The sequence below is a fragment of the Lygodium microphyllum genome, chromosome 7 (genome assembly GCF_053477565.2).
Source record: "Lygodium microphyllum isolate KBCC chromosome 7, Lygodium_microphyllum_v1.1.10, whole genome shotgun sequence".
NCBI classification, from domain to species: domain Eukaryota; kingdom Viridiplantae; phylum Streptophyta; class Polypodiopsida; order Schizaeales; family Lygodiaceae; genus Lygodium; species Lygodium microphyllum.
Window position 1 is genome coordinate 19,407,101 of NC_141141.1, and position 23,169 is coordinate 19,430,269.

The 23,169-nt window shown below is 43.6% G+C and overlaps 1 protein-coding gene across 6 annotated transcripts in view; it reads left to right on the forward strand.

The window, feature by feature from the left end:
• The window catches only part of D2HGDH (FAD-linked oxidases family protein), a 204,358-nt gene that overhangs the window by 92,571 nt on the left and 88,618 nt on the right, over nucleotides 1–23,169 (forward strand). For 5 of the 6 annotated variants that reach the window (XM_087681132.1, XM_087681131.1, XM_087681127.1 and 2 more), the window contains exon 4: nucleotides 17,814–17,861. The exons of the other annotated variant lie outside the window; for it this stretch is intronic. In XM_087681132.1, the coding sequence (XP_087537258.1) occupies nucleotides 17,814–17,861 (48 nt within the window). The remainder of the gene's footprint in view (nucleotides 1–17,813; nucleotides 17,862–23,169) is intronic. 6 annotated transcript variants of the gene reach the window in all.

The window sequence follows — 23,169 nt, forward strand, 5'->3', positions numbered from 1 at the left end:
CCTAGCCATGCCTTCGTAGTTTCTGCCTCTGCCTTGTTGGTCCTCCAAAGCCTCTAGGTTGTTGAAATCTCCTCCAACGATCCAAGAGTTCACCTCTGGGAGTCCATTTGCGATCTCCACCCAGAACTTGCTGCGTGCCCTAACCTCGGTAGGGGCATAGACATTGAGGACTCCAATGCACGAGTTCCCAATATCCAATCTGATCCATAGAACCTTTCTTGCCACTATCTGTAAGGATGGTGATAGGATCGAAATGCAGCTGAGAGTACAGTAGATAGTGTGAGAATGAGAGACAAAGAGTGAAGCACGACACCCAATCCAATAGGCTGAAAGAGTGTAACAAGAAAGTACAAAATACAACCCTTAAACCTTAGGGTTGTAGGGGGTGTTCACACCCGACACACACTAAGTGGCCATAAGTGTGTAACATAAGCACATACGACAATAAGACTATAAGTCTGGGGGAAAAAACCTCTCCTACCGAGAGTAAAAAGTGCCCCAGTGTCTTACTGATCACCGACACTCCCATATGAGTGTAGGCGTAAGTGAGGCGTGAGTCAAATACCCAACAAACCCCCCTGGAGTGAAGAGTGATCAAGAGTACAAGGATCATCCGCCACCAAAGGATATCAAATTTAAAGCATCGCGAAATGCTTCAAATTTGTCACTAGGAAGAGCTTTGGTGAAGATGTCTGCCACATTACTGGTGGTAGGACAATAGACAAGGCTGATATCACTTGCATGTAGCCTCTCTCTGACAAAGTGATAATGGATCTCAATGTGTTTCGTGTGGGCATGAAACACTGGGTTCCGTGCCACTGCAATGGCACTCTGACTGTCAGTGAACAAAGGAGTGGGCTCCGTAACAGATACATCCAGATCAGCTAGTAAGCGTCTAAGCCATATGCATTCAACTGTGGTAGTGAAAGCTGCCTTGTATTCAGCTTCACATGACGATGTGGCAATAGTGAATTGTTTCTTGCTAAGCCAAGAAATGCAAGAAGGGCCAAGAAAGAAACAATTGCCACTAGTGGAGTGACGTGTATCATAATCACCAGCCCAATCAGAATCACTGTAAGCATGTAATTGCAGTGGTCTCCCCTTGGCATAAAGCAACCCAAGAGATCGAGTACCGTGCAAGTATCGAAAAACACGCTTGACAGCTTGCCAATGTGACATATGTGGCTGATGCATATACCTGCTCAAAGCTGAAAGTGCAAACTGTATGTCCGGCCTAGTGTTGCATAGGTAGATAAGACATCCAACTGCAGGAGCATATGTATGTATATCAAACAAATCACTATCATCATGTAATGACAGTTTTAGTCCAGGTTCCATGGGAGTACAAACTGGCTTGCAATCCTGTAAGTCAAACTTCTCAAGAAGCTGTCCAATATACCTTGACTGTGATAGCCCAATACCTCGAGCATCATGTATGTACTGGATTCCCAAGTAGTAATGCAAAACTCCCAAGTCCGACATGTCAAAGGGTTGCTGCAAATTTTGTTTGAATGCTGAAATTTGATCAGCATGTGTTCCAGTGAGCAAAAGGTCATCAACATAAAGACATATAATCAGCATAGATCCCCCTTCTTTACATACGTAAAGGGTAGACTCAGATGAGCTGTTTAGGAACCCCTGACCAAGCAAGAAAGCATCTATTTTTGCATACCAAGCTCTAGGAGCTTGTTTCAAACCATATAGTGCCTTTTTGAGCTTGCATACCAAATGTTCTGAGCCTTCAATTGCAAAACCAATGGGCTGCTGTACATAAACTTCCTCCTGAAGTTCCCCATGTAAAAATGCAGTCTTGATATCTAGCTGACGCACTGTCCAACCATAATGTGCAGCCAAAGCAATCATAGACCTGATGGTCGTCATACGGGAAGTAGGAGCAAATGTCTCCTCATAGTCAATGCCCTTTTTTTGTGCGTAGCCTTTAGCTACAAGCCGTGCCTTGTATTTATCAATGGATCCATCTGGTTTCCTTTTCAATTTGTAGACCCATTTCGTTCCAATGGCTTTCTTGCCAAATGGCAAAGACACCAAATCCCAAGTTTGATTCTTAGTAATAGAATCTAATTCAGCTTGCATTGCTGCCATCCAATGCACACTGTGTTGTGCATCCTCAAAACATTCAGGCTCTTCATTATCAAAAGTACTTGCTGCCATAACAAACTCCATGGTATGTGCTGAATCATGCAAATGAGTTTGCCTTCTAGTACGACCAGCCATGGGTGCATCCAAAGGACTATCTTGCATAGTCTGCAAATACCATTTAGGTAACTGTCTAGCTTCCTGACTGTGTGCATGCTCTTGCTGAATTTCAGTTTCAGCATTATGCTGAATATTCCGATCAGCCAATGGCTGAATTTCTGCACTTTCCATAGGAGCAGCTGGCTGAACATTAGGTTCATTTTCTGAAGCTCCAGCTGAATCACCAAAAGTAATGGGCAGCAGCCCTTCAAAAACATCACGGGCAGCCTGATATGTGTCCAAACCAGCCAAGGATAAAAGCTAGGAACCCGATGTTCCATGCTAGGACAAAATACATTAAGGTGCATTATCACTTTGTGAGATAGAAGATACTTGCAAGAGAGATTGACTTGATATATGCCAACACACAGGATTGGATAGTTGATATTTTCACAAAGGCATTGGGTGTAAAGAAGTTTCGAAAATTTCGAAGCTTATTTGGAGTTACACAGATACAATTGAGCTTGAGGTGGAGTGTTGAGATAGCAAGCTTAACATGTATGGACATTGATGATGGATTGCCTGGTTAGATGGGCCCGTACATCCATAGTTAGTATGTTTGTTGTCCTCATGATCCTCACATGGCCATTGACTTATCACTTATTATATTTAGTTTGTTGCATCTATCTACAACTGGCCTAATTATAGCACCAATCGATTAGTATAGTCAGCTATGCATTGCTTGACTTAGTAGGCCACTTTTCTTTATGTTGTAGCTTATCTATACTTTGTGTATATTGTATTGTGTTAAAAGAAGAAGAAGAAGAAACTAGTAAGACAACGTTTTGGCGTCCATCTCTCTTCTTGTGTTTTTGAGTGAGTTTCCTATTGTGTGTATGGTGTGTGTTTGGCGCAGAAGCTTAAGCAAGTTTCCCCACCACGCGATTTGTAACATTAACCATCGGGGTTTGAGGTCCTCCATTTTGAGAACAAAGTTTATAAGCTAAAGAAGGCAATGTATGGGCTAAAACAAGCCCTTAGAGTATGGTACCAATTGATAGATAAATTCTTTTTAGGCTTGAATTTAAAAAGATGTGCCTTAGATGCTAACTTGTATGTTTACAAGGATGGTGAAAAGTTTTTAGTGATTGTTCTATATATGGATGATCTTCTTGTTATAGGTGACTATGAAGATATGATCCATTAGACTCAAAAGGCATTAAGCTTTGAGTTTGAAATAACAGGCTTGGGCTTATTATATTGTTATTAGGGGTTGAAATTTGACAAGAGCTTTGAGTTTGAAATGATAGACTTGGGCTTGTTGTACTATTGTTTGGAAATTAAAGTCTAGCAAAATCTACATCTCTCAAAAGAAGTATGCATGGGAGATCTTAAAAGCATTTGGTATGACCAAGTGTAAGGAGATAGCTACATCTATGGAGATCAACGTGAAGTTATCCATTGAGGATACATCAACACTAATAAACATTGGGAGGTATAGAAGGTTGATTGGTAGCCTTCTCTACTTTTGCAACACCTCTCTAGATATTAGTTTTCCTTCTGGTGTTTTGAGTGGATTCTCAAACAAACCATGAGAAAGTCATTGGAAAGCTGGGATGCGGGTGCTCTGATACTTGAAGGGAACTCTTGACTATGGTATCACATATAGTTTTGGAAGTGCTTTTGTAGAGATTTGTGACTCAGATTGGGTAGGTGACAGTGATTCTAGGAAATCAATTTCTGGATATTGTTTCTCTTTAGGTTTAGAAATATTCTCTTGGATCTGTGAGAAGCAACTAAGTGTGGCATTGCCTTCTATTGAAGTAGAGTACAAGGCGGCTTGTTTTGTTGCATGTGAATCAATATGGTTAAGTAGGATCCTATGGCATATGGGAGTATAAGATGATGATCCAATACTGCTAAGATGTGACAATCAGAGTTGCATTGCCTGTGCAAAAAATCTAGCTTTTCATGCATGCACCAAACACATTGAGATCCAGTATTACCATGTGTGCGACTTGATTGAAGATGGGATAGTAGAGTTTTCTACTGACCAATGGAGGAGATTGGAGCATATATTTTCACCAAAGTTTTACAAAGAATCTACTTTGAGTTTATCTTCGAGAACTCGGTATTGGGCCAAGGATATAACTATAGGCGGACATTGAGAGGGGGGTGTTAGATATGCTCAATGCCCCACCCTTATCAGGTGCCACCAATGATCCATGGTGCTCTAAGTTGTAAGGCCCCCATTATGAGGAGAAGCCATGTGTGAGCATGGATATTGGTTGGGTCTTGATTTGTATATCAGGTGAGGTGTATGTGACAAGATGGAAAAAAAGGTAACTTTTGTGGATCTAGCCTTTAAGTTAGATAGAGTAGTTATGTTGGTAGCAACTTGAGGCACAATGCATCGAGTTGTGGGGTGTTGATGGTAAAGGGAATATTTCTTGGCTGACTAGGGAAGGTTCATAATGCGGTCTGATAGGCCGACTAGACTACCTTTCCGAGCTATAAAAGGAAGACCCTTCCAAAGCCATTGCCAATCTATCTTTCATCCAGTAAGAGTTCTTCTAGCTTGCCTTAAACTCTTCACCTATCATTTGTGTAGATTGCCATCTAAGCTTCATAGTGGAGTGGACAGAGCCATCTTTGTATCGGTTCATTTGAAATTGAAGTACTTAATATTCTTGTCATATTTGTCGTGTGTTCTGGTGTTGAAAGGCAATGCAAGTGATGGTGTGTTTAGTCCTTGTATCTTCAAAGATGTCATGGTGGCCAAATGCTCTACTTCTTGCTTAGATCTTGTCTGTTGTGCCGTATAATTGCTACACCTATACCTTGACATGGAGAAAATTGTAGTTTGTGGAGGATTCTATGGTGTGATATGCTAATGCCTTGTTTCATCTCCTATAGGCTGTGTTTTTAGGGCAAGTGTGCCTGCCTAGCTGCCATTTCACCTTCGGCTCACTGATGACCCTTTTCTCTATGTTGGCAACACAGGGCCGATGGTTAGGCTGCCATGTGACTAGGGGACCTACCTTGGTGGGGTGGATGATGACCCTCTCTTGGATTTGGAGATGGAGTAGAAGTGCCCTTCCTTGATTCGCTAGAGTTTATAGGTGGGGAAGCCCTTGGCCTTAGAGTGGCACTCGTCATCAAAATTGCTAGCCTTTCGGCAATATTGACAATACCTATTTATTTTGGGAGTATGTTGTGAACCCGTTTAATCTTGGAGAAGAGTTACTTTGCTCCTCACTACCTAACTTTGTCTTGGTGTTGTTCCACCTTGCTTTACCTTCTAGGAAGTCAAGGCTCCCTTTGAATATGAAAATTGGGGTTTCTTATGAAATTGATTAAACAACCTTATGGAACGGAAGAGTTGGCATTCAACCTCTAGAAGATGGGTAACTAGGGCTATGAGATAACTATTGGATAAAGATGAAATATTTTTGTGGCAATTTGTCCATGAATAAAGTGACTTAATCATTGGCTGAATCTGGTTAGCTAGTGGTGGCAAATTCATGTTGAGAAATAGACAAATGATGTATGCTCGAGGAAGAACTGTCCTGAATCCCATATGCACAATGAGGATAGTGGAAAAGCTAGAAAGCTATAAAAGCATGTAATTTCATTTCTTTGAAATGAATGCTATTGTACTTTGTACTTAGAGTCTGTAACTCTATTCACTCAAGATTGTGTTTATGAGTCCAAGCTAATCTATCTTGGAACCTAATTCTCTTGAGTAAAAGTCTGTGTCTAGTCATGAGTCTTCTTCATATCTCTTGCTTACAAGTTCAAGCCTCCAAAGTGTTCAAGATCCATGCTTGTTAACATGGTATCAGAGCCATGGTGAGCTCAGTTTAGCTATTCCTCCTACTTCTCCAGCTTATTATAGCTCAACTCCAGCTCACGACAAGTGGTTGAGTTGATCTCCTATTTTATTTTCACACACCTCTTCTTGGCCACCATACCCAGACTGCACCTACCTTTAGGGGAGCTCTTAGATCTTGTCATACAGACAATTTCAGCTTAAGGTGTCTTCTGAGAAGCTCTTCCTCTGCTCCCAGTGCAGCTTCCTATCACATCAGAGTGTGACATTATCCATCGTGGAGCCCAACATTATGAAAATCGAACATCGCTGTCTCTACTGCGCCTTGTAACAGTTGTACAGTCTCCGTGACGTGTGGAGGCTGCGATTTGTCTTGCTCATATGGGGCATTCAAAGCCTATACTATAGTCTATCTCCCATCCAATCCTTGGCCCGAATGGCTACGCCTAGCTCCTGCTGCAACAAAAAAATCAGGGTTGTCTGAAACCCTAAATAGTGGAAGCCATAGCAAGGAACTTAAAAAGCTTGGCAGCCTCGTCTTTTCTCATTGGCATCATCAATAGTGACCTTGATCACTCTAAAATGATCTCTGAAGCCTACTGCAGATCTGGAAGGATCCAAGGAAGTTCAAAGATTACCTAGCAACATCGAGCCAAATATCAAGATCTTCAAGACATAGTATCTATTGATACTCAAATAGTGCTTCTTGGCATTTGAGTCTTTCAGCTTACTCAAAAGTAACTCACCTTCTGATTCTAGTTTCGAAGAACATTCTTAGGTTGTGTAACGATTTAAAGTCACAATTAGCAAATCCCTTGTAAATCTCAATCTTCTTGTAAAAGGATAGACACTACCTGAGAGTTCTCGTGGTAAGACCTCCTACTAAGATGACTGAAGTGGAATAGATAGCAAAGTTTAATGGTGAAGGCTTTCATTCCTGGAAGGAGAAGACCATGTATCATCTTATGTGGAAAGTCTTGTGGGACTTGTTTGAAGATGATGCAGATAACAAGAAGGAAGATGATGAAGATGGGTTCGTTAAAGAAGACCAGTTTAAAACCAAAGAATGGAAGAAGATGAATAACAAGGCACTAGGCATCATTGCCTGGGGACTAAGTGATGATGTGCTACATCATATATGTGGTATTAGAAATGCTAGAATCGCTTGGGAGGAACTTGACAGAATGTTTGGTACCCAAGCAAAAAACTCAAAGGTAAAATTACTCATGCAGTTTTATAAACTAGATATCAAAGACAGTGCTTCTATGACCATGCACATTAATATATACGTGAGAATGCACTAAGTCCAAGACATTGGACTTACGGGAGACACAAGAGTAAAATGAAATTTTCATTTGCTTTCCAAATTGATAGTCATTACAAAAATCAAGTTTAGAGCCTTTTCCATCAACCCTCTTCAAAGAGGTAAGGACATCAAGTCCTTTCTGGCTCATATGACCTAATCTCTTGTGTCACAACTCCAAACGACAGCCAATTTCAGCAACTGCAAGAAATTTGCCATTCAAAGCTTTAGAGTGCAAACAATACAAAGTGCCCTTCTTGGTTCCTTTTGCAATCAGCATGGAACCTTTTCAATTTCCACAAATCACCACCAAACAGTGTAGTGTAACCATGCAAGTCAAGCTGACCAACATATAGTAAACTCTTTTTGATGCCAGGCACATATATGACATCTTTCAACACAAGTTCTTGTCCATTATCCAAAGACAAGTGTATAGTGCCTATCCCATCAATGCTGCAAGCATGGTTATTTCCAAGATATACTTTTCCATAATAAGTTCAAGAGTCTAAAAACCCAACTTGCAACTCTTAAGAAGAATATTGATGAAGATGAAGCAATAGCCATCATGCTTGCAAGTGTAAATAAGGATCCATATGAGAACCTTGTGTCCACTCGAAGTAATGTTCTGAGTCTCTTACTCAAAGATATTGAGTAGTCACTGCTTGATGGAGAAAGCAAATTTAAAAGCAAAGATGTAAAAGAGACCAGCTCAAGGGAAAACCTCTTATACACTAGAGGAGCTACTGGACCCAAGGGAAGAGGTCGAGGATTCAACACTGACAACAGGAGTCGGATGACATGTCATTATTGTGGTAAAACTGGCCATATTGTCAGTGAATGCTTCCATAAGAAAAGAGCACAGCAGATGTAGAATGACCACCACCAAATTTATTTCATGAATGAAGAAGAAGAAAAAGATACTTCCACTACCATCAACAACTCTGATAGATTGTTTTAAGGAATTTGTTCGCATAGTGGATCTCTATGTATCCCTTAGTGGATTTGATTTGTAAAACCCTTGCCAAAGATGTAAAGTCTCAAGCTTTAACTTGACTAGGTTGCCTATGAGCTAGTCTTTTGGGCCATGTTATCATGTGGGGGGGGGGGGGGGCGCAAAAGCCAGCAAGTGTAGGGACTCATCATTTGAGGGGAGGTGTTGAGAAATAGACAAATGATGTACGCTCCAGGAAGAGCTGTCTTGAATTCCATATGCATAGTGAGGATAGTGGAGAAGCTGAAAAGCTATAAAAGCATGTACTTGGTTCATTTTTTTGAAATGAATGCTATTGTACTTTGTACTTAGAGTTTGTAACTCTATCCACTCAAGATTGTGTTTATGAGTCCAAGCTAATCTATCTTGAAACCTAATTCACTTGAGTAAAAGTCTGTGTCTAGTCATCAGTCTTCTTCATGTCTCTTGCTTACGAGTTCAAGCCTCCATAGCTAAACTGTGTTCAAGATCCATATTTGTTAATAATTCAGTGGAGGAATGACTGATAATCAACTTGATAGACAAATTATTCCTCTTAGTGACTTTGAACACTTAGAGGTCATGGTCAAGTTTGATATGTTGGGTATGGTTGCAAGCCACATAACGGTAATGTAGATGTACCCAACACTTAGATGCAAGTTCAAAGTGTTGGAGTTGAGATTGAAGTTTGGGCATAAGAACTTGCATCAACTCTACTATAGCTATGGCATTTCTGCTCTTCCAAGTTCAAACTATCTCATGTTAGAACCAACAGGGGTCATGTTGGGGTTCTTGCTCTTGAATAAGTTCCCACAAGCCTTGGAAATCTAAAACACGTTGCATCAAATTAGACCAAGTGGTTAAAATGAGTCTTTTTCGTAAAGGCAGGCTAGGTTGATGCAAATGGATGGATGGTTGGATAAGGAGGAGGATACGAGGATGATATAGGATAGAAATGTGGGGGACTAGGTTCTAGAATCTGCATGTGGCATTGAAGTGCATGGCATGGTGATGTCAGAGTGCAGCGGTGCGGAAGCGTAGGACTGAGAGAGAGAGAACGCAGAGAGAGAAGAGAGAGAAAGAGACAGTGGAAGATGAAGATCTGTTGTATAAAGTGTGGTGTATACAAAGATATGCAGATATGTACACGGGCGGAGTGCGCTGGACTGCGTGTCTCCACCTCGACGATGCAACCTGCTGTTCACCTCGAAGTCCGCTGCAGTCTGCACTGTCTCTTGTCAGAAATCTGCGAACAGAGACGGAATCTGCGCGAGCCACCAGTCTGTAATCCGCGAGTAGAAAAGTGTGTCCAGAAGACTGAAAACTCGGCTATAAGTAGCCAGGATCTGGGCGCCAGAAAAAGACGTGTCGGCTGCATTAAATGCAGCCGACTGTGCTGTGCCAGGTCGGATTGCCACGTGGCAGTCCGGCTGGATTTGACTGCTAACACGCCCTCTCAGAGCCTGGGCGGGGCAGAAGCCTGAGGGATTTGGAATGTCTCCGAAGTAGAGCCTGGGGAAGTGCCTTCGTAAACAAATCTGTAAGATTGTCCTCCGTCTTGCAGTACTCCACAGTGATGGTCTCATCCAGAAGCTTTTCTCTGATAAAGTGGCACTGGATCACTATGTGCTTCGTCCGGGCATGAAAAACAGGATTCCGTGCCAAGGCAATACAACTCTCATTGTCACATTGCAGCAAAGTAGGACGTGTCTGGGGGCAGCCAAGCTCCTCCAACAACCGCCGAAGCCACACAGCCTCACATGTGGTGGAAGACGCGGCCCGATACTCCGCCTCAGTAGACGAAAGGGCTACCGTGGGCTGCATGCTGCTCCATGAGATAACACCTGCACCCAAGGTAAAACAGTAATCTGTAGTAGACCTCCTGTGGTCCACATCACCAGCCCAATCCGAGTCGCTCCAACCTGCAAGTACAAGATCTGAACCACCTGTGCGGGCTGGATAATGAATCCCTAAATCAGACGTCCCTCTCAAATACCGAAGTATCCGCTGAGCAGCCTGGCAATGCACCGTCTGAGGTTCACTCATGAACCCTGCCAAGAGCCCAACAACAAAACAAAGATCAACACGAGTGTTGAGGAGCCAAATCAATGAGCCAATCAACTGACGATAGTGGGAAGCATCCGCCACGGGAGAAGCTGAATGGGAAGTGGCCTTCCAGTTCGGATCCATAGGAGTAGAAAGGGTTCGACAATCCTCCATCGCAAAAGAAACCAAGAGCTCCTGTACATATCTCTGCTGGGAGATGAAAATCCCCCTCTGAGACTGATAAATCTCATTGCCCAAGAAGAAATGGAGTAGACCCAAATCCGTCATCTCGAACGTCTGATGTAAAGCTGCCTTCGTCTCTTTGACCTTCTGTGCATGATCACCTGTGACAATCAAATCATCAACATACAACACAAAAAGCACACAACCAGCCTCGGAAGTGTGTACATAAAGCTGCGGATCGGCCTTGGAACGCTGATATCCCAACTGTGACTGAAGGAACAAATCAATCTTCTCGTTCCATGCACACGGAGGCTGCTTGAGGCCATACAAGGCCTTCTTCAACTTGTAGACTTTCCCATTTGAAGATCCAAAGCCAGGAGGCTGCTCGACATAGATCTCCTCCTTCAAATCACCATTGAGGAAGGTCGACGTCACATCCAACTGATAGACAGGCCATCTCCTATGGCCAGCCAAGGCAAGAACATCGCGAATAGTCGCCATACGAGTAGTGGGGGCAAAAGTATCATGACAATCAATCCCTGGGTGCTGTACAAAACCTTTAGCAACAAGGCAAGCCTTGTGCTTGTCCAAAGAACCATCGCTAAGGTACTTGGTCTTGAAGACCCACTTGACGCCAATCACCTTCTTATTCGGGGGGCGAGGCATGAGTGACCAAGTGCCATTCCTCTCAATAGCCTCCAACTCGGCTTCCATAGCTTTCTTCCATGGTGCGGATTGTAAAGCCTCCTTCACGGAGGTGGGCTCTCGATCCTGCATAACACGGGTCATCAAACAATAGTTAGAGCAAACAAGCTCCGTAGAATGTGCCTGGTGCCTCCGTGACCGCCGCGGACCATCCTGCAGTCCCCACTCCTCAGGGACCCCCTCGATCCCTGAATCACGGAGTGTGTCACGGGCCCAATGAGGAGGAGGCCGGACCTCTCCTCGTCTCTCTCCATCAGCTGAAGACTTTGGGATATCCATCGGTGGTAACTCCTCGGGGGTAATCGGTGGAACAGTAGACTCTGTATCAGAAACAGAATTAGTATCAAAAGGTGCGGGCTGCAAAGGAACTTGCGTGGGAGCCCAACTCTCCCCTGGATCTCCAAGAACGGGATGCTCCTCACCCGCTGCTATGGCCGGAACCTCCACGAACCGCACATCTCGACTGGTGTACATATCCCGCTTAACGGGATCATACAAACGATAGCCTTGGGACTGGGAGTTGTAGCCAACAAACACCTGTCGTCGGGAAGCTGCTTCAAATTTATCACGATGAGCCTTGGGAATGTGAACATAGGCATCACACCTAAAAACCCTAAAATAAGAAACATCGGGCTTAGTCCCAAAGTAAGCCTCAAAAGGTGTCATCCCATCAACGGCCGAAGTGGGAGATCGGTTAAGGATGTGAACTGCAGTAGCCGTCTGTCGGTGCTCCATCATGGTGCGCGCCATCTCGATTACACTTTGGTTCTTTCGTTCAAGAATGCCATTTTCTTGAGGAGTGTTGGTATTAGCAAACTCCTGGTGAATACCTTTATCTGCACAAAAACGAGTAAACTCATTAGAAACAAATTCACCACCCTTGTCGGATCGCAAGGTCTTCAATCTCCGGTCTGATCGGTTCTCTTCAAAGAGAAGCCAATCCTTGAAGTGGGAGAAAGCTTCTGACTTCAATGCCAAAAAATAGGCCCATGTCATCCTGCTGTAGTCATCTACGATGAGCATGAAGTACGAGCTCCCGCGCAAGGACTCGTTCCTCATAGGGCCACAAAGATCCGTAGATACAAGCTCCATCGGTGAAGTAGACCACCGCGAAGCTTTGTGGGGAATGGCATCCCTATGCTGTTTCCCACGAATGCAGGAGACACATGGCTGGTGGCTCACCACTATGTCCGGAAACCCTTGAACAAGCTGTCCACGTGATGCCCTCCGAAGATAATCATAGTTGAGGTGACCAAACCGAGCATGCCATAACTTTGACTGTGTCTGAGAGGTAAGAAGAAGAGTAGAGAGGGCGGTGGAAGACCTCAATTTATAGATGTCGTTCTCCTCATATCCGGATGAGAGAACCTTCCGAGATGCACGATCAAGGACGTGCACCGAATCACTGTCAAACTCCACCAAAAGTCCAAGGGAGCAAATCTTATGAACTGACAGAAGATGATATCCTAAACCTGGTACATGCAAGACCTCTGAGGTATGGATACCGCCGCGTCCATCTGGAATAAGCTGCATCTCACCCCGTCCTGCAATAGACACAGAAGAGCTATCTCCAATGAGAATCTGCCCACGTGAGGGTCGCAACTGGGCAACACCATTTGATGAAGGAGTCATGTGCCGGGAGGCACTACTGTCAACGATCCACTCTCGAGCGTGGGGAGCCGTCATCGCAGCATCAAAAGCATTCGGTGTAGAGTCCTCAGTGACAGCTAGATGAAGAAATGCAGCTGATGAGGGTGCAGCCACCGCTCCAGAATCCTTCATATCCTTCTTGTTGGTGTCCTTCTTGTCTTTGTCAGGGCAGTTCTTCTTCCAATGGCCAGTCTTTCCACAAATATGGCATGTGGATTCTTTGTCCTTGTCCTTGTCATTCTTTGACTTGTTATCCCCCTTCTTCTTCTTTTGGTCCTTCCCCTTCTTCTGAGAGGCTTGACCTGTCAGTGCCTCCGACTTGGAAGCATTCTGTCCCTTTAGTTGTTCCTCTTGGTTCAAGACCATAGGAACCAACTCTTCCCACCGCAGAGTGGACTCCCGCCCTGAAGCAATAAGGGCGGAGTAGAAAGCACCGAATCGTGGCGGCAACTGGGAAATCGGCTTCTCCGCATTCTGAACCTGCATCTGAAGCTGTCTAAGCTTGTTGATGTGCTCCCGCAACGAAGAAGACTTGTTCACGGACAAGGTCCGCATCTGTACCTCCAAAGAAACCCGCTTCATAAGGGTCATCTGGTTATACATCTGATCAAGCTCCAGCCATATCTCCCGAGCCACCGTCAAGTGCTCGATGTGAGCTATCACGGCTGTAGTACAAGACAGAAAAAGAAAGGAACGAATCCTGGCATTCAGTTTGTCCCAGTGAGACTGTGACTTGGCCAACTCCGCACGAGCATCGGAAGGGAGTTTGGACTCATCTGTCACCGAGGGCCGGTCGATCTCCTCCTGTACAAGCTCCGCCAAATCATAGGACTCTAGGATGGCCAACATCACCACGCGCCAGATGCGGTAGTTATCACCATCGAGCTTCTGATCTGTGGGAAGATCCGGTAAGACAGGCACCTTCCGGTCCATAATCGTCTGGAACTCCAAGTCAATCTCTGTAGACATCTTCACCTGTAATGCCTTCACAAACGCAAAAGCAGCCCCCTCTGACTGTAAAAATGCAGCCTGCTAGGGCTCTTCCGCGTCCCGAAACTTCTTCACCCGCCGGAGGCAATGAAAAAGCAAAACCTGCACTTGAAAGCTGAAAACTCAAACTTCCTCCTCGTCAAACAGTAGTAAACAGCAGCAAATCCAACACCTGGACTTCTTTCCCGCGCGCCCACGCTTGCTTCAGCCTTGTTCTGAGGCGCGGCCCTCCTGCCTGTCCTCAAACGCTGAAAACGCAGCCTTGTGTCGCGATAGAAACTCCTCTTCAGGTTGGTTCCGCACTCAGTCAGCCCTTCAACACTGCTCTGATACCATTTCAGAGTGCAGCGGTGCGGAAGCGTAGGACTGAGAGAGAGAGAACGCAGAGAGAGAAGAGAGAGAAAGAGATAGTGGAAGATGAAGATCTGCTGTATACAAAGATATGCAGATATGTACACGGGCGCAGTGCGCTGGACTGCGTGTCTCCACCTCGACGATGCAACCTGCTGTTCACCTCGAAGTCCAAAGTATGAGATTCTTGCTTAAATTTAGTCCACACTAATCCCCAAGGAAGAGGAAGTCCAAGAAGACCATTGGAAGATATTGCCACTTATGTTGATTTGTCTTGAAGTCATTTTTCCACTTGAGATAGTGTTCTTGATGGCGCTAGATCTCCCCAAGGCTAGCGTAAATAAAACCTATTCCAAGGGGTTTTTCTTTTTCTTTAAATTTCGTGTTAGTGAGTTTAGACCAATCATGATGCAAAAGGTCTTGTCGTATAGGAAACTCTAGTCTGGGAAGATCCAGTTGGTATTGACATGTTGGCAAATTGTGTGGCCACATGGGAAATGGGGGAGTAGGTTGGGGCTTGAGATGTGTGGGTGGGATACCCTTGCATGTAGGTTCCCATGGATGACTGGGTTGGGGAATAAACCTCCACCACTAGTGCAAGTCCACCACTTGGATATGCAAAAGTAGAGGACCTTAAGGGATAGGATGTGTTTGCATTTGAAGATTTGCCTAGTGCGGTGTTTAGGTGGATAAGTGGAATGGTAAATGGTGATGTGAATGAAGGTGTGAATATGGATTGAGATGCAGCGCAAGAGTAGGGTGGGATGCATGGGATTGGAAATTGTGGAATTAATGTGAATGGAGATGCATTATTTTGTGCAAAGTGAAAAGTAGATGATGATATACCAACTCCAGGTTGACTATGAGAAACATAATTGGAAGGAGGATTACCTGATTTTTTCTTATATGCTCCTCTTCTTGTGTTTACATTCAAATGCTGGTCCTCTTCAGGACTTAAATTGGAGTGAACAATTTGAAGATTTTCTTCTTGTTGATCATTACTAATATCTTATATTGAAGTAGAAACAACAGGTGTTGATATGGAAGTAAAAGCAGTGCACCTAACATTGGAGTAGGAGGAGAAAAGAGTGTAGGTTTGTACTCTCTGCTGGTTTCTTTGATAGGATGGCCAGTCCCAAAAGCAGGTTCCGTCCTTGCAAAATTAGTAGTTTTGTGTATTGAATTTAAGGGGGAACAATCAATGTTACCCTCTAGTTGTTGTTGGGCCCGACGCATGAGAATCAAATCAAACTCAACCCATGAAATCTCATAGGGGTTCTAGACACCATGCTACCTTCTAGTTATTGTTGGGCCTGACTCATGAGAATCAAATCAAACTCAGCCCATGAAATCTCATGGGGGTTTTAGACACCATGGTAGTCATATGTTTCTCCACTAGTGTTAGAACATTGTGGAGCAAGCTATGAAGCCCACTGCTGCTCAGTTTCTAGCATAGGCTATTTTGGAGATTGAAGTGGTGAAGAAGTGTTTGAAGTCATCTTCCTTTGAGAGTTTCTATTTTTGATGAGGAGATCTTTGATTGAGGGGCTATGTTTCTTTAGAGAATAACTTAGTTGTGATACCATGTAATGAAATATTTGTATATAGAATATAAGCGCAATTGTATAACAAGGCACAAATTGACAATAGAAGTTATTAGGGTCAGGGTAACTCAGAAAAAATAAAATGGAAGATGAAAGAATAGATACAATGCTCAATGCAATAAATAGAATGTGTGGATTGAATACAAAACCTTGAACTCTTGTGTCTCTGAAGGAACGGGTATGAGGTGGAGAGTGTATTATAGTCCCTATGGATCTTGAAACGCAGCAGCCAGCCTCCAAAGTGATCATTAACTGCAAACGCACTGTGCAGATCTGGAGAGTGTATTATAGTCTCTATGGATCTTGAAACGCAGCAGCCAGCCTCCAAAGTGATCATTAACTGCAAACGCACTGTGCAGATCTGGAGAGTTTGGATTATGCTGAAAATTACTGGAGCGGCTTGGAATATTGAGCAGCAGGCTGAAAAGTGTTAGCAAGAAGCAGGTGACTGCTGTAGACAGCAAACATGACTGTCACAATGCTCCGAAAATGGCTGGGATCAGCAGAATGCTGCAAACACAGATTGTAAAGGGTCAGGCTGCAGTAAATGCAAGCATTTGGAGGGTGCAATGCTGATGAAGATGGCTGGCTGATGGAGAAAATAGGCTGAATGTGGCTGCCAACTGCAAATTGAAGGCTTAGAAGGCTATGAACTGATCACTAGGTGCTGCAGAGGGCTGTCTGCTACCATGAATTGAGGTATTTGCCATGAAAGGGTGTAGAAAACAGTGGAGTGTAGGTGCAAGTTGATGGAGGATTGGAAAATGTCAAGATAGAGCTGAGTGGACATGCTGCCTCCTATGTATAGATGAGTGGATCCTCCCAAATTAGGGTTTGGCATATGGGACACAAACACTCTCTAGGAAAGTTTGGTAATTTAATGAAACTTTGGTAATGAACATGTTTTGGGGCTGTATTAAAGAGCTAATCAGTTTATAATGCATTTTTAAGCTCAGTAGTAACCACCAATTGGAGTAGAGATTGACGAAGAAAAGTTCTCAAAACACACAAATTCCTTCTGTAGATGAAACATAGATCCAGTTGATGCTAAAAACTCAAAAACACAGCTACTGAAGTAGGTATAACAGCGTAGTAGTGAAGGTTGCCTAATCAACAGTCTCTCAGAAGTGAACCAGCAGCTAGACGATGTGGAGGGGCTGAATCAGTAAGTGCAGCCTGCAGTAATGATGGCGATAAGCAGCAGGTATGGCTAGTAGGCTGGGTGGCACTGAGAATATGGAAACACTCATGAAGAAGTCCTCCAGAATCTGATGACAGCAGATTGACCTGCTTTGATAGTGAATGCAACAATCTGGATGAAGGAGATGGCAGCTGGAGTGTGGGGTAGGTGTTAAAGCAGTTGTGGAGGCTGAAAATGATGATGATGGAGAATAGCAGCTGAACATCACTGTGTGGTATGTGTGGAATGTAAAAATGATGCAAGTGGCCCAGCAGATTCTCTATTTATAGAGATGGAACTAACCAAAGTTAAGGTTTTGCTAATGGGATAGTAAAGCACACTAGTGCATTAGAGTTTTGGGGCCATTTAATGAGCATCATGAAAAGTTTGTTGTTAATGCACTTTTTAAACTTAACACCACAATTAATCAGGGAGATTGGAGTGAGGCATATTTATGGGACGAACATGAAAATCTTATCAGTTTCTTTTTTTGAATTAAAAAAACCAAGTTTTGTGTTAAAATCAGTTTAATATGGCAAATGAGATGGTATTCCGAACATCTCTGTTGTCCTTTTGGCTGCATGTTTATCCTGGTTGAAGACTATTTTAAGGAAACCTCTACGTTATCTACCATGCTAAAGATTTGGTTGTTTATCTTGATCAGAAACTATTTCAAGGACACCTCTAAATTATCTACTGTACTAAAAATTCGGATCGTAATGCTTATGTGTTTTGTGGTGATAGAACTGACAACTTGTATGAATATGGTTTTGATATCACTAGAATCTTTTTAATTGTCTTAGGTTATCCTCAATCTTGGTGCTATGAACAAGATAATATCCTTTGATGAGGTTAGTAAGTTGTTTACTCATATCGTAAACTGTTTTGTACTTAATATGGAGTTTGCCATAAGACATTGCGGATGTTTTTGAATGTGACACAGTTTGTTATCAATGAAAAAGTTGTAGTCCTATGAGTTTGGAAAAAGGCATTTCACAGATGGCTCTGCATTTTAGTCTGTGTGCTTGACAGTCCCTTGGTACAGGAAACTACTGAGGTGTAGTTGACACCGTTCAAAGGCCGCTCAGAGTTTGTCCAAGTGTTCCCTCCACGTAGAGTGAACGCACTACTCATCCACCACAAAGACCCCTAACTCCTTCCTAAGCATATCTTTGAATATAGCGCACATAAGTCGTTGTTGGAAGGTAGCTGGTGTGTTAGTCAACCCAAAAGGCATGACTATGAATCTAAATGCCATTTAACTTGCCTGATCTGCTGTTCTGGATGAAATGGGTGGTCAAGTTAGGGAGTTTGTCTCCAAGGCAAGAAAATTCTATTTAGTTAACCTCAGCTGCAAGACATGGTTAAAAAAAAGACAACAGAACCAATAAAAAAATGGAGAAATTAAGGGGGTAGGAGGCGGCCTGCTCTGTGTGGGTGAGGTTGATGGAAGTCTCTTACGTTGTGTTAGACCAGTATAACAACTAATGGCAACCAGACCTTTCCTTCCCCGTTTGTAGGCTTGCTTATTTTGATTTACTATGCGGTACCTTTTCATAACATCCAACAGTCACCATGGTATCCACTTGTTGTACATACACTTAGATTCATCTGTCCTGCTATATGAAATTAGAAACACAGTCAGGTTGTCAACTTCTGCTATTCGGTTATCTTAATTTTTTCTCTAGCTTGTGTTTAAGCTTTTTTGCTAAAAGGATACTACATTTCTGTAACTCTATAATGCACACCAAGTACTTTGATTGGCTTTCATTAGACATTTGCAAAATTCACGCCATAGCCTCGAAACCTCCTAAAGATACTTCTCAAAATAGTTGCGAGACAACATGTGTAGTACACAAAGTGTTGCAACAAAGCAATAAAACTCATCAAAATATGTTACAGGTTAGGATACAAAATTGATTCAAGGATGAAGATGAATCCACTCATTGATCAATGATACATGCAATGAAAGATTGGAAGGGACTGATGCTTTTAATTGATCCATTTCATGAAATGCAAATGATTAAGCAAAGAAGAGGGCTGAATGCCTAAATCTCTCAAGCAAATGGCATAGGCTTGGCAAATGGATTAGGATTCAAATAACATACCTCTTCTATGCTTGGAGTAGGTGGATGAAGCTTCACAGATCAAGAGATCCAATTTGTTCACCAAAACGGCCCATGGAAGCAAGATGTCTTCAATAGGTTGTACTCTTCAAGGATTTGAGGCATGCGCTGATGGACGGGACTCCTGTGAGCTTGGTCTAGCTTCCTTTCCAAGGATTAAAAGCTTAGGTGAAGCTTTGCAGGTGGCACAGACTCCCCAAGCAGCTCCCAAATTCAAATAGGCCATGAGCAGCCTGCAGGCACAGAACAGACATGCGGACAGGGCACGGGTAGTCTCTAGGCATGAAACAGGCTGTCCTGTAGGTGGAAACCCTATGCGACAGGGGTCAGGCTGTTCAATGTGATATCCCATGATGGAGGATGGACCTAGGAAACAAGCTTTACACCAAGATGGCCTTGTGGCAAAACATTTTGGACATGCATGTTATGCATTGGTCCCTATCTTGTCAAATATCTTTAAGCAAGTTGGTGTGGCCACACAATAGTCCTGCTTTTTAAGAGTGGAGATCCATTGGTCGCTAACAACTACTGCACTATTATGATTGGCCATATGCTAGCAAAGATACATGCCTCTATTGTGGAGCATGAGTTGAGTTGGTGGGATAAAACTAAGGGGATATGGTCTGCAGGACAAGTTGGCTTCTGCCAAGGATACAATACATTAGACCATATATTCACATTGAGGGCCTTGATTGGGGAGGGATGAACACGAAGGCAGAAAATCTATTGTTGTTTGGTGGATTTCCGCAAAGCTTTTGATACAGTACCACATGCAAGTCTCATGCAGAGGTTGCGACGAACCATTGGGGTCCCAGAGGATATGTAGTGGTGTATTTATACATTGTATGAGACAGTGATAGGTAGAGTACGAGTGCCTGGAGACACAATGGACTCAGTATCTAGCACGGTTGGTGTAAAGCAAGGCAGTCCACTCTCTCCTTTGTTGTTTGGATTGTACATTGACGAGATTTCAGATTACATACAAAGATGAGGTGGTATGGGAGCTAGCTTGGCTGGAGTATTGATACCAATTTTGTTATATGCAGACAATATTGTGCTCATCTCCAATTCACTTGAGGGGCTGCAACGACATCTATATGCATTGCATGTGTTTTGTGAAGAGAAAGGCCTCAAGGTTAATCTTGGAAAGACTCAAATTATGGTTTTTAACACCTCGGCAGCTTGGATGACATGCTCAGAGCATCACTCTATGTATGAAGGTCAGTTTGTGGAAATGGTTAGACAATATATATACCTTGGGGTCACTTTCAAAGGGTCACAGTTTTCATGGAAGGAGACATCAAAGATTAGGCTTGCATGGGCATATCTTTGGGCACTCTAGAGTGACAGTATGCAAACACGCATTTACTAGGAGCCTCGTACCAAATTGTGGCTCTTTGACACTTTAGTTATGCCCACACTACTAAATGGAGCAACGATTTGGGGCCCAAGCCTTTATCATACTAGACAGGCGCCTCTCATGGATTGTAATGGACCTGAAGCACAACATTATGATGGTTGGAAACATATGGAGAGACGGCTGGTCATGATGATAGCACGTATGATAAGGGCGAAAGCCTCAGTACCACAAGAGATCATATGAGTAGAATTGGTTGTAGCACCCATGGTAGTGGAGGCACTATTCCAAGCAATCACCTTTCTCTAGAGGATATGGCAGCTCCCTAAAGACCGATACCCTAGGCTAGCTGTGGAGTCTTCAAGATAGCTTGTAGCAAAGGGAGATAGATAGTGTTGGTATGCACATATGAGCACGTGGCTGAACTTGCATGCCATGAATATAGATAGATTGCCACCATTCGATTACAGCCTTGATCGTCCTGCTTTGAGTCTTAGCCATTCAGAGTTGAATAGAGTAATCAAAGCAGACATTACTAAAGTGGAGAAGAGAGGACTTGGTCCAAGCCCCCTTTCCCATTAGGCACGAAGATGACACAATATCAATGTCACTTCTTGCAGGTTTCCCATGATGGTTTCATAGTGAGGCCAAGATATATGAATGTTAAACTTTCTCACGGGCTTCAAGTCGCTATTGGAAAGATCCGCACCTCATCACATCAGCTAATGATTGAGACAGGTCGATGGAGCCATGTTGTAGCAAATGAGAGGATGTGCTAGCTTTGTGGATGGGAGCATAGGGCGGAGGAATACTACATTTGTAGATGCACTGTATACTATGATATCTGAGGTTGATACCATTGCCTCTTTAAGGAGGGCTTTGGACCATTGAGACGGGTAATGGACTATGAGGACCAAAGATGTCTAGGCTTTTTCTTATTGGAGCTCTGATGGTGCAGAGCAGCATTGTTATAAGAGCGGAGGCAACCCTAGCCACATCCACCCCTCCAGAGAGCAGTTACTGACTTTTTCAGTATAGTTGACCCCTCAGCTAGTGCCATCTTAGACACTACATCTCCTACTGATAGGCGCCATCAAGGGACATTATCAGGTGGCATCACAATAGACAGAGCTACAACGTTATGCAGAGCATGACGCCCTAGGATACCTGCTCGGAAATGTAGGTATGCTCATATGTGTTGGGGATAAAGGTGCCTCTGCCTAGCCGCTCGTGTATTACTACATTGACAGTATCCGCCATCGCACACTGTAGGTGGCGGGCGTCTGTCACCGTCACTTTATTCTTTATTCTTTTAGTGAGAGTTTAAATAAAGGAAGGCCCGGTCACACATTGTGACTATTGGAGTTCCCATTTGGTCGCTCTCTCTTTCTTGCTCTTGCTTTCCCACTATAGCTCTTTCAAGCAAGCTTCGATCCTTCTCACCTTTCAACTGGTATCAGAGCATGGTTGCTCGAGCATTCCGACTTGGTTTGTGACTCCTTTAGCTTCCTATCTATTACCTACACTCATTGGGTCTCCTTCCCGGCAACCATAGCCGACTCTCCTGAGCTCCTGTCACTCCCCGGCTTCCCGAGCACCTACCCGGCCCATTTGGACACCCTTAGGGCATTTCTTCAGAGGTATTAGAGCTCTCTTTTGTAATTTTACTTCAGTCCACAGGTTTTGTGGAAATAGGGCAGCCATGTCCTCTTGCTTCTTGTGATGCCTACTCTCTACCGATGACTTTGTCCTTCAAGAGGGAGCTCTTGGGGGTCCTTGACTACTCCCCCAACCTTGCCTTGAAATTGCCCTACCCTTCCACAGGCCCCAGATCAGTTTGGGCCAGCTTGAAGACCTGCAAAAAAATTCGTTTTTTACTTCAGCCCTCCCTTGGCACTCATTGGCAGCTTGAAAATACTTCATTTGGCACTTGGGAACACCCCCTTGATGCTCGACATTGGTGGTTATCATTGGCATTGATTTGTGGACTGATTTACCTCAGTTCAGGACTGTTTTCCATAGTCCACAGGCAGCCATAAACAGCGTTACATCAGCACTTTATGTTTATGCTTGGTTGGCATTGACATTGGTTGCTCGGTTGGTCCCGAATGCTTCCTGAATGCTAGGGAATGTATGCTTATGAGATGAGATGCTTTTGGAGCTGAATGTGCTCAGTCATTGACTGTTTTACAGAGTCCATAGGCAGCCCAAAATAGGGCAGCCCGTCTCATTAAATTTTATGCTTATGCTACATGGTCATTTGATGCCCGATCATGCCCTATTGGTGCTGATACATATGGGGAAGTATGCCTATGGTTTTGAGCTTGGATTGAGCCACTGTTTGCTCAATTTTGGACATTTATTTGCTGCTGGAATATTTAGGGCTGAAGCTCTTTTGCTTATGTTTGGATACGCCTATTGCATTCGGGCTATGTCTTAGATGTATACATTGATGTAGTGACTCTCGGGATTGACATAGAGCTTGGATTTGCACTCGAATCATTGGTTAAGCTTGAGCTCGCTTTGCATAGCATTTGGATCTTTACCTTTGCTGTACTTATGGCATGTACTTTGCTTATGTCTGACCGGTCTTGACATGCTTGGCCTATGGCACTACTACATGCCCATTACATTGTTTGGAGTTGGATACTACTGAGCCTTGCTTTGGCTTGACAT